At 37.2% G+C, this 12,270-nt stretch overlaps 2 protein-coding genes across 3 annotated transcripts in view; both read left to right on the top strand.

Moving 5' to 3' along the window:
* Positions 1-4,671, top strand: part of DMGDH (dimethylglycine dehydrogenase) — a 40,217-nt gene extending 35,546 nt beyond the window's left edge. For both annotated transcript variants that reach the window (XM_087927189.1, XM_026717719.2), the window contains exons 15-16: positions 1,656-1,790; positions 2,612-4,671. In XM_087927189.1, the coding sequence (XP_087783315.1) occupies positions 1,656-1,790; positions 2,612-2,827 (351 nt within the window). In that variant the 3' untranslated portion in view covers positions 2,828-4,671. The remainder of the gene's footprint in view (positions 1-1,655; positions 1,791-2,611) is intronic.
* Positions 4,672-8,213: 3,542 nt separating this feature from the next.
* Positions 8,214-12,270, top strand: part of ARSB (arylsulfatase B) — a 68,072-nt gene continuing 64,015 nt past the window's right edge. The window contains exon 1 of the mRNA XM_026717730.2: positions 8,214-8,492. Within this exon, the coding sequence (XP_026573515.1) occupies positions 8,232-8,492 (261 nt within the window). The 5' untranslated portion in view covers positions 8,214-8,231. The remainder of the gene's footprint in view (positions 8,493-12,270) is intronic.

The following is a 12,270-nucleotide window of genomic DNA, read 5'->3' as shown; positions in this document are numbered from 1 at the left end:
TAACAACACTGCAGAACTCATTGTTGACCAGATATTTAAGCAGATTTTAGAATAGAGTAGAATAAGAGTTGGAAAGGACCTTGGTCCAACCCCTTACTCAGGCAGGAAACCCTATATCATTTCAGACAAATGGTTGTCCAATCTCTTTAAAAATTCCAGCGTTGGAACAATCACAATTTATTCCACTGATTGTTCTGTCAGGAAATTTCTCCTTAGTTCTACTGTAGGTTGCTTCTCTCTTTGATTAGTTTCCATCCATTGCTTCTTGTCCTGACTTCAGGTACTTTGGGGAATAGCTTGGTTCTCTCTTTTTTTGTGTGTGGCAACCCCTGAGCTTTTGGAACACTATTATCATGTCACCTCTAAGTCCTTCTTTTCATTAAACTAGATTTTATTTTCATTTCTTGTGGTTTGCTTTCATTTAAAAAAATGTTTCTTTTTTCTGTCCTGGAGTGTTTATACAAATTAGCTGATTCTTGGGATGCCATATGATATCTGCAAATTGCATGGTCATGATTTTTCATCACTTCAGACTGATACAGAGAAAATAAATGGGAGGAAGGGATAATGAATTAATTACAGCAGTATTCACAATATTTCATAATACTATGTTCCCATGGAAATGAAAGAGTCACAAACAGGTTTTCTTCCACCCTTTTTACTCCTGACCCCTTGCTGAGGAGGTACAACATATTTTTTTTCCATTGGAAAAAAGACTGGTTGAAAAGCTGCTGGTCTGAATGTGTTGCTTAGTCTGTGGAACTGCTACAGGTTTTTCTACATTGTGTTGAGTATATAATTGCTTCATAATGATAATCTGGCACAGGCACTTGTTTGAAATGCAAATTGCAATTCCGGAGGCAGGAGCATTGACATCCATCTCTATTCTGTTCCAGTAACTAGTAAAAGTGCCATTTCTTGATAAAATTATTCCTGTTGAACTTGCTATTCCATAAAAAGTGAAATGGATAAGAATAAGAAACTAATTAAATGCTTCTGGGAAATCTTCCAATTGCTCTGTGTTCCAGTAACTATTCAGAAGCATCCAAGTTTCACTTAGTAATCAGGCTTCCAACTGTAGACAGGCTTATGTGTAATTGAACTATTGATTCCTCTTTATGGCCTTCTGACCCCCAGCTTGCTACCTGCTTCTTAAAAAGGAGCTGAGAGTCTAGGAAGACTCAAAACCCAATTTCAAATAAGATGTTGTTTAGTCCAAAGATGGAAAGTTCCTAGCACCAGGAGGCCGAACACCAACAGCCATTCAATTTTGCTGTGTTTCAGCCTAAACATATTTTTCTCCATCAAAACCCCAACAGCCTCTAGGCATTGGACATCCCCCAATCACCCTGGCTCCTCATTATGTCCACACCTGAAACCTAACTAAAAATTTCCAGTTAATTCTCAAAAACCTGCATCTATAACAGAGGTGGTATTCAGCAGGTTCTGACCAGTTCTAGAGAACCGGTAGCGAAAATTTTGAGTAGTTTAGAAAACCGGCAAATACCACCTCTGACTGGAGATTTTACAGTATCCTTCCCCTACCACACCCACCAAGCCACACCCACTGAACTGGCAGTAAAAAAAATTGAATCCCACCACTGATCTATAACCTTATCAGAATCTACTAATCACTTACTATCATTTTTCCCCAGCCAGCAGACTTCATAGGAAAGAACGCACTGAAACAGATTAAAGAAAAGGGTCTTGAACGAAAACTTGTGTGTCTCATCTTGAAAACAGATGATGTTGATCCTGAAGGAAATGAAAGTATCTGGTATAAAGACAAGGTAAGCAGATTTTAGTTCAAATAATTGAGGAACATTTTTCTGAAACCTCCTTTGTATTTTACTCTTTTTTTAAAAATGGCTATCATGTTAGTTGCAAAAGCTAATGTGCCTTTCAAAAAGTAGAAGGTGGGTATATGTGGGTACATGTCAGTGGTGCATACCGGATGGGTGTGAGCGCATGCTTTGCGCGGGTGTGCTTTGCGCGCACCAAATGGGTGCTCTGCATGCATGCAGCGTTTGCAACTCACCTTCTGCTGCAAGCCGTGTGTGTAAAACAGGTAATGTGCGGCTGTGCCGCGCGAAACATCTAAGGTTGAAAAACTGGAAATAATGGTCAGTATAGACCCTTGGTGGGTGGGAGGGCCCAGCATCTGATTGTCAAAGTGAATTGGTTCGCTCAGAGATGATCCTCGGAGCTACTGGTTTGACCAAACTGGTCCGAACCAGTGAAATACCATCACTGGTGCATGTATACTGTACTTGCTGTAAATCACCATTCCTCCAAATGACCCCTTCCACTTGAGTTGAAATTGTAGCATTTACAGAAGTCAAACAATATTTAGTCTCTAGTAGATTTTTTATCAAGCATAGGAATTAACCTGCAATATTTTTCCCCATTGGACAAAGATGGTCCAATAAAACAGAATTATATCATCTAAGTATCAATATAATCTCAAAATTTTGCCATTGTTTAAACTAATACGATCACATATTTGATTTTATTACAAATGTTAAAAGTTAAATATTTAGAAACACAAATTGTATCAACTATATATTGTATATACTTATAAATCTATAAGTGATAAATTTAAATTTTTCAGGTTATTGGCAACACTACATCTGGATGTTACAGCTATAGTACTCAGCAAAGTCTGGCTTTTGCATATGTTCCCGTGGAACTCAGTAAAATTGGACAGAAGCTGGAGGTTGAGTTACTAGGCAAAAATTACCCAGCAACTGTTGTTCAAGAACCACTGATAATGACTGAACCAACAAGAACGCGGCTTCAAAAGAAAGGTGGAAGTTCTAAAGTATAAATAAAGAATCACAAAATTGTCATGTTGGACAATTAAAATGGGATTAACTTGATTTGAAATTTTGCTATATTTGAAATCCCATGTGACTTGAATCACATAAGATAGAAAATATGAAAGAGCTTTTCTGGAGCAAAAAGATATGTTACGAATATTTGCATTTCATTTGGGAAAAAAATGTAACAACAACAACAACAACAATAATCATCCATAAAGAAATATTCAAGAGAAAAAAAATCATGTTTACATACTTAAAACATTCAATACTGTAGTATTTAGTAGGCTCCTTCAAACTGATTTTAAGAACACTGGATTTAACTGTATGTCTATATCCAAATTACCTGTACCTTTATGGTGTTAAGTGCTTGATTATCTACCAGAAATATAATAGCTCATCTCTAAATAATTGATGAGTAATTCTGATCTTAAGCAGAAATTACATTTATATCTTTAAAAAACAAGGGGAAAAGAAAGGGAAAAGAATTACAATTTGCAAAACAGTGTAGTAAAAAGAAAACAAAGTTTTTGCAAAGCTACTGTTTTTGTATTGCTGGAACAAAATATTAGGTTACAGGTAGTCCTCAAGTTATGTCCATATGTTTAGCAACTATTCCAACTTACAGTGGTGCTGAACAAAGTGATTTATGACCAGTTCTCATTTTAACAACCGTCACGGTGTCCTCATGGTCATGGGATTGCAATTTAGGCCCTTGGAAATCAGAATATAATTATTTTATGATTTGCTGAATGACCTGGCTATTGACTTAATAATCATGGCAAAAAAGGCTGTAAAATTGGGTGCAGTTCTGTGTTTATTTCAGCCCCAGTTGTGGTTGTAATTCAAGGACTATTTGTATAGAACTTCCTTTCTACAGTAACAAGGAGATAAAAGTTCAACCTGTTTTGAAAATATACCATTTCTTGACGGGATGGGACAAGAGCAATGAAGAAGATACTAGTTTTTACATTTCCCATCAGTTGAAAGAATTTCAGTTTGAAAGAACTCCATAAGAGCTTCCATCTGCCACCTGAGCATTAAGAGGGTGATCAACTCCTTGTAAATATTTTTTATGGTAACAAAGTAGCAGAAAAGTGAATTTTATTACTTATATTTATACTTGGATTGTTTTACATTAGTAGAAAAGGTTGTGGCATTAAAGTAACAGAACTATCATAGAAAGAAAAAGACCTTTTCTGGACAACAAAACATCATTTGAATGCTGGGAAAATGTGAATACCACCATCTGGATATGCTATAAAAATGAGTAACAAATGCATACCAAATAAATTTCAACATCATTTTTCTTCTGTGCTCTTCTCCTGTGAAGCATCTGAAGCAGTTAAAAAGAAATTGTATAACTAATGGATGTATTTGATTCAATCTAAAAAGAGGAAATTTCAGCAAACGTTCTTAAAGCAGAAAATTATGTGTGAATATTGAGAATATTCTATTAGGACCACAAGTAGTTAAGTATGGCATTTGGGACTGGACTTTCTGTACTAAGCAAGGTGATCATATAACATGATGTCACTTAGTGATAGCAGTTCTTACCTTCTTCCTGCATCCTGAATAATTGGTGCCTTCTTCATTGCCTTCCTCTGATCCCCTCCAGAAATATATAATCTCACAAAAGTTTAAAAATGCATCTCTTTGTTATTGTGGAAAGAAAGTTGTATAACCCAATTCCTGCATCAAGAAGTTTGTATTTTAGAAAATTTAGCAGCCTTTTTCACATAAGGCTTCTTCCCCCTTTTTTAAAAAGAGCATATATAGCATGAAATATTTTGCTGCTGTTTTCCTTTAAATGTCTATAAAGTTGAGTTAATAAATCTAACTTCTAAATTTGTTTTATGGTGCTAAACAATTCTGTTCTCTTTGAACACTCGGTTAATATTAGGAGATTGCTTGTGATAACAAAAAAGGCATAGCCAAGGTTGTTATAAGATAGAGTCCATGAGTTTTGCTGTCAATAAATAAAATACCTTTTACAGGTGCAAACCAGTTATTAATATCAAGTGCTGGATAAACTATCCCTTTATTATAGTATCGATCATATAAAAAAGTGATGAAGCACTAAGGACAAAAATGCAGCTTGATTCTACAAATGAATTCAGCATGACTATTTTTAATTTATTTTTTTCCTATTTCCTAGTTGTCCAAGAAAAAACTTAGCTTATAGCAATCCTCTAGAAGCAAATGTTGGGAGTTGTAAGTCTAATATACAGTATTTGACAGGCACTGGGAAAAGCTATACATGAAATTTACCATATGCATACTTTCCATGATAGATTGCAAATCCATTAAGGTGGCTTTATTTGATGCTAACCCATAACATTTCCTTTCTATAAGCAATGTACATCTTAGAACAAACTTAGAATAGAATAGAATAGAATAGAATAGAATAGAATAGAATAGAATAGAATAGAATAGAATAGAATAGAATACTTTATTGGCCAAGTGTGATTGGACACACAAGGAATTTATCTTGGTGTAAATACTCTCAGTATACATAAAGATACATTCATTAAGAATCAAGAATCGTAACGTGTAACACTTAACGATAGTCATAGGGTACAATCAACAATCAAATCATACTAGGAAACATTCAATATAAATCGTAAGGATACAAGCAACAAAGTTACAGTCCTACAATCACAAATGGGAGGGGATGGGTGATAAGGAGTGATGAGAAGATTAACAGTAATAATAGTGCACACTTTGTAAATAGTTGAACAGTGTTGAGGGAATTATTTGTTTAGCAGTGTGATGGCTTTCGGGGAAAAAATGTTCTTGTATCTAGTTGTTCTGGTGTGCAGTGCTCTATAGCCTTGTTTGAGGGAAGGAGTTGAAACAGTTTATGTCCGGGATGTGAGGGGTCTGTAAAAATTTTCACAGCCCTCTTTTTGACTCATGCAGTATACAGGTCCTCAATTGAAGGCAGGTGGGTAGTAATTGTTTTTTTTTGCTATGCACATTATTGTACTATTCAAAACTAAGTTTGCATTAACATTTTAAAAGAGCATTTAGATAAAAATTGCTCAAATAAATAGAAGCTTCCAAAAGAATTAATATATCTAAACCCTGAGTACTGTAAAAAAAACTGATGATAGGGCCATAGAAATGCAGTTTGAATAATCAGGACTGCTAATAATTTAGTATCTACTGATATATCAGGCTGAATATCCACTTAGAAAACAATAAAATATAAAACATGGCAGAACTATCTCTAGCAAGGGTCCCCAACCTGTGGGCCATGGCCACTATCGGGCCGTGGGCTAAATATCACTAGGCCACGTGAGTACAAACTTGCATGCACATGCACAGCCCCACTTGCATGAGCCTTGTCACAGGTACTTGTGGCCCCACTTGTGTGAGCCTCATCACAAACACTCATGGCCCCACTCGCACAAGCCTCATCGTGGGCATTCACAGTCCAACTCACATGAGCCTCATGGGTGCTTGCGGCACCACTTGCACTCATGTCGTTGCAAATGTGGGCGCTTGCGCTCTCAAAATCATCCTTTCCCCCTCCCCCTGCTCTAGGCTGCCAATCCAGAAAGGTTGGGGAACTCTGGTCTATAGTATTACCTAGCGTCGAAAAATACATTTGTTAAAAAGTACATTCTTATACTTTAAAGTGGTGTGAATCTAATTGATATTATTAGTACAAAAATCAGATTATTCTTAAAGATTATATTACTGCAATACACACACACACTATATGCACATATACGTATGTATGCATATGTATACATATACTGTATATGTATATGTATAGTATAAGGTAATAGTATATGGTAATGTGTCAAATAGATAACACCCTGATAATCAGAACAGCTGTGAATAATGACCTAAATGCCAACTCCTTAATGTTTAGATTAACATTTATATATTTAGATTAACATTTATATATTTTCTCTGATAAACACAATAGGTATTGCTATTTCCATGTTTTATGTCAACAGGTTTTTGCAAGAAAATAGCAACTAAGAGTCTGTGAATGAAATAGAGTTGAGTGATTATTACACTTCCTGACCACTAACTGAAATATGTTACAGCAAGAAAAAAAATAAGTTGCTTGGTAGAATCCTGCCACAAAGTTTACATCAGACCATCAGTTCATAGTTCCCCCAAGTTTATGCAAACATTTTAGTCAAAATCATTCTTATAACATGCTAATTCCATGAAGCATATTATGTATTGAGGTGTGTATAAAACAAATGGAGTTAATCTTGCTTCTAATGCAGCATTTGATAATTCACAGTATACATCTGACTCCATGAACTACAGATGATGATATGCTATTTTCTAGCAGTTTTAAACTTGGTTTGGTCTAATACCAAGCCTGGCATTCTGACAAATTAGCTATCGATAGAAACATAGATGTAGAGACTGTAAAAGAGACGATCAAAAAGCCATAAAGCAAACAAAAAGACCAAAACACCTCCCCACCAGCAATCAACATCCAGATGAGCATAGATTAACATCAGATCAACTATTAAGAAATAAACAATACCCTAAACAAGGAACTATCAAACATGCTAACAGTAAACAGCCTAATGGAAGAACCTCCAAGACCACTCCCATCACAACACTGACAGGTAAGCTACTAGAACAAGGGTACCCAAACTTGGCAACTTTAAGACTTGTGGACTTCAATTCCCAGAAATCTGGGAGTTGAAGTCCACAAGTCTTAAAGTTGCCAAGTCTGGAGACCTCTGCGCTAGAATATAAACAGAGTAAATCCCATTCCATATTAGCACTGATGTTATCTAGTTTGGGTAATGAAACGTCTGCAAGAAAACAACCAAGCTCAGAGAGCACCAAGGACCCTTCAAATTAGAGGTGATACAGTTCAGTTAACCCTACAATAGGAAAGGGGCTCTACTCTTCAGAGGAAAGTGAACCACTAGTCTCTTCTTGCTCACTTATATGTTCGCAGCTGGCCCAATCTCACTTTTCCATCTCCAAGATGCGGATTGTGTCCCTCCAACAACTGTTCACTACAGCCACAGCCCCATTCAGCAAAGCGCAGGAGGAGGGATACTAGAAGTTGTCTTCCAGCAAGATTGCACTGGTGCAAACCAGCTCTCTGAACGAGGACCTCTTTAAGTGGGGAACCGGGCCCAGCTTAAAGGCCGGCCGGTTCTCGGGCTTGCACTCTGCACCCGATAGTCATTTCATCGCACCACATGGCCTATTAGCCTCAACTGCAACAACCGCGGAGTTCACCTAGAAAAAGGCGCTTCAAGCGAACCAGCGGGCTCCTTTCATTGCCCTGGGAGAAGCTGCTTCGTCCGGATTGGGCGGATACGCTGAGTTTGATTGGTGGTCCCGCCTCTGGATCATAGTTCTTCCTTATAGGCGGGCGGTCGACTTAGTTCCTGCTCGACCAGGCGAGGAGCGATGGATCGGCGGCTCCTGTTCGTGGGGCTGCAGGTCTTATTGCAGCTGTGTCGTCTGGATGCAGGGTCTCCAAGCTCGTCGCCGCATCTGGTCTTCATCCTGGCCGACGATCTAGGCTGGAACGACGTGGGCTGGCACGGCTCCCAGATCCGCACCCCGAACTTGGACGCGCTGAGTGCCGGCGGAGTGCGTCTGGAGCGCTACTATACGCAGCCCCTATGTACTCCCTCTCGCAGTCAGCTGCTGACCGGCAGGTACCAGGTAGGTGCTAAAAGGAGTTGAGCTTGTCCCCAGGAAAATTGAGATGTATAACAACATTGGCTGGTTTTTTTCTTAACCCGCACCTGTTGCAGAAGGAGGTAAAACTTTGGTGCTTTGAACCCACTTCGATAGGAGAGAGAGTTTTATAATAGGGTCTTCTATTATATATTGGTGTAGGGTCTCCTGCTTAAATAGGGGGTTACTATTTAAGACTACTTAGAATCTACTGGACTACTAGAAGACCTTCAAGTCTATTATTCCATGTCCCATAAAGAATTAGAAAGAGTACCGAGAAAAGCAACAAAGATGATTAGGAGACTGGAGGCTAAAACTTAAGAAGAATGGTTGCAGAAATTGGATATGCCTAATTTAATGACAGGTGACATGATAGCACTGTTCCAAAATCCAAGGAGATGCCACAAAGAAGAATGGGTCAACCTATTTTCCAAAGTACCCGAAATCAATGGATGGAAACTAATCAAGGAGAGAAGCAATCTATAACTAAGGAGAAAGTTCCTGACAGTGGAAACAGCTCCAAAAGTTGTGGGTGCTCAAAACTAAGGATTTTTAGGAAGAGATTGGACAGCCATTTGTCTGAAACGGTATAGGGTCCTGCTTGAGGAGGGGCTCCAAGGTCGCTTCCAACTCTGTTATTCTGCTATTGGATCACATTATAAAGCCTGCCTTGATTTTCAGAACCAGGTCAACCACGATGATTTTCTGAGAAAAATATATCATTCATAAATCAGGAGAAATCATGACCAGATAATACAGAATGACAGAAGGTGGAAAGTTGGAATTAAACATTTCCTCAGGGGTGGGATATAAAGTGTAGACTTTCCCAAAAATCTCTTTAGGCCCAGTTCTTCTTTTACCTGATGTTAAAGATGAGCAGGGGACTAACCAAACTGCTGATACTTTAGGTTTAAAGAATGTGAGGAAAAGAATCTCTATAAATTAGGAAAATGGTATTAAAGGCAAATATTATTAAATTTATAAGTTTACATTATACAAATATAAAGGGATGTAGGGGAGAACCAGGTTCAAGTGTCACCCATAAAAGCTAGTCACTTGGTCTCAGCCCAACCTACTTCACAAGGTTGTTATAGAGGAAAGTTGAAGCAAGTGAGGGGTATGTCACTGAGCTACCAGAGGAAATGTCAAGTAGAAAATTAATGAATTGAATACATGAGGCCAACCCTCTGATTTTTAGGAATACATTGATTGATGGTTTGGGAGAATGTTGGAAATATCAGGTGAGCCTAGTTCCTTATGAAAAGGGCAAGTTCTGTGTTGAAGGTTATTAAGAAATGAATTAAAAATAAACTGGGATTGTAGAATAGAGAAAGGGATAATAGAGAAAAGAATCAGCCCTGAAACACTAGTATATACCATTCTATGTACAATATTATAGAGCTAGAAAGGTGCAGAGAAGAGCAACAGTCAGCTCACTTCTAAGGAAATATTGCAATATTTTTCCTTTTAAAAAACAAATAAGGTATAATAGAAATGTGTGCAAGTACAGTTAGTATAAAGAAATTAAGAGTCAACCAATCATGCTGAATTATTATGGCAGTTTCAGGTCAAATGAAAGAATGCATTTCACATAGGACACATTTAAATTTTGAATTCCTGCAACACAATAAAAAGATGCCTTCGATAAAAAAAACTAGGGTAGTTAAAGGGAGATGAGAAACATAATGCTTTTGATTTGTTTCGCCTCACTTTGTATACATTTAGCCAGTTATTTATTCAGTGTGTTCACTTTGTTACTTAAGTCAGTCTTAAAAGATAAGAAATTGTCTCCTGCTCACAAGATACAGTCAAAATGGATAATGTCCTTTACAGAGTCTTCTTGTGGCTTTTAATTTTGTTTTTCAAGAAATGGGGGTATTGTACATTCTTAAACTTCTCTATTATGGAAAATGACTTATAAATGGAAGCACCAATATTTTTTTCCATGTTAGCAAAATGTTTAGTAATAAGTTCCTTTTTCAGCATAGGAGATGAGGGGGTAGAAAACCACAAAACATTTTCTACTTTCCGGTGAGTATTATATCCAAAATATGTTAATAATAGAATTGTGGGAAGAAGCCAACTAAGAAAAACTAATCGGGGTAGTTTTTTTCAATTAGCACCTGCGTCTTAATGAACTTTGTGTTTATAGGTGTTTCTTGTTACTCAAGATTTTGAGTTGATTCTCCCTCCCCCCACTTTTTAGAGAGAATGTATTGCACCTAGGAAGTCTGACAATATCCATTTGGAAATAGACTAAGGAGAAACAAAAGAATTTTGGTAATTCTGAAGAATTCTTACAACATCTCAAATTGCACCAGCACGATTGGTTTCTGTAAGATACCACAGTGTTTAACTTCTCTTTGAGAACATTTTTGCAGGGGAAAATGTATACATAGATAAAATGCTTGCTTCTTCAAAAGCCTTAGTTCAAGAGTCAGAATTGTACCGTTACTTTCCCCAAAATTTATTTATTTATTTTTGTCAAGTTATTATTAGATAACAGGTATAAGTATAAACATGGTTATGAATACATGAAATGGATACATATAAGAAAAAAAGAAACAATAGGACAGGGACGGTAGGCACATTGGTGCACTTATGCACGCCCCCTACAGACCTCTTAGGAAAGGGGTGAGGTCAAAAGTAGACAGTCTAAGGTTAAAGTTTTTGGGGTTTGGGGGGAAAAAACCACAGAGTCAGGTAGAGTATTCCAAACATTGACCACTCTGTTGCTGAAGTCGTATTTCCTGCAATCAAATTTGGTGCGGTTAACCTTCAGTTTGTATCTATTGTGTGCTCTTGTGTTGTTATAGTTGAAGCTGAAGTATTAATTGACAGGTAGGACATTGCAATGTATAATTTTAGGTGCTATACTTAGATCGAACAGAAGGCAGCGTAGTTCTAGTTGTCTAGGTCTAAAATTTCAAGTATGGTGGCATAAGGTATTCTACTACGAGTAGAGTGGAGGACTCTTCTCGTAAAATATTTCTGGACTTTCTCAATTGTATTAATATCAGATATGTAATGCGGGTTCCAGATTGATGAGCTGTATTCAAGTATTGGTCTAGCAAATGTTTTATATGCTCTAGTTAGTAGAGTGATATTACCGGAGAAAAAGCTACACAGGGTTAGGTTAACTCTTAATGCCTTTTTGGCTATGTAGTTACAGTTGGCTCTAGCACTTAGATCAAAATAGATCAAAATTGTGATGAGGTTGCTTCAAGGTGTTCCCAGCAACTTAGCACAATGTTTGTCCTGGATACCATTCACCTTTTCTGTATGGAAAAGTGGTTCCCTGACAAATCAATACATTGATTTCCTTGACAAATCAGTACATGAAGCCAATTAAGGTTCACCATACAGAGAGCTAGATTTGCAGCAAAGATGTTTTAAACAAAATAGAGTTGTAATATTAGTACTGTGTATCCTACTTATCTATCAGATCTTTGAACATATTACAGATTTGAGTCTGAATATAAACTAATCCTTTTTTCCTCCCCATTCTCCAACATCCAGGAATGCTCAATATTTTAAAATCTAATAAGTACAAATACATTACTGCTTGTATGTTGTATTGGAGTTATGACCACATTTGGGACCAGGACTTCTGTCGCTAAGTGAGACCCTTAAGCTCCAGTTTTATGACCTTTTCTGCTATGGCCATTAAATAAACCTCCATGCTCATTCAATGAAACATACAGTTGTCAAATGAATCTGGCTTTCCCCATTGACTTTGCTTATTGGAAGCCAATTGGAAAAG

This window comes from Pseudonaja textilis, chromosome 2 (assembly GCF_049901715.1).
Source record: "Pseudonaja textilis isolate UNSWEBS1 chromosome 2, rPseTex1.2, whole genome shotgun sequence".
NCBI classification, from domain to species: domain Eukaryota; kingdom Metazoa; phylum Chordata; class Lepidosauria; order Squamata; family Elapidae; genus Pseudonaja; species Pseudonaja textilis.
This window is presented reverse-complemented; position numbering and strand designations above follow the sequence as displayed.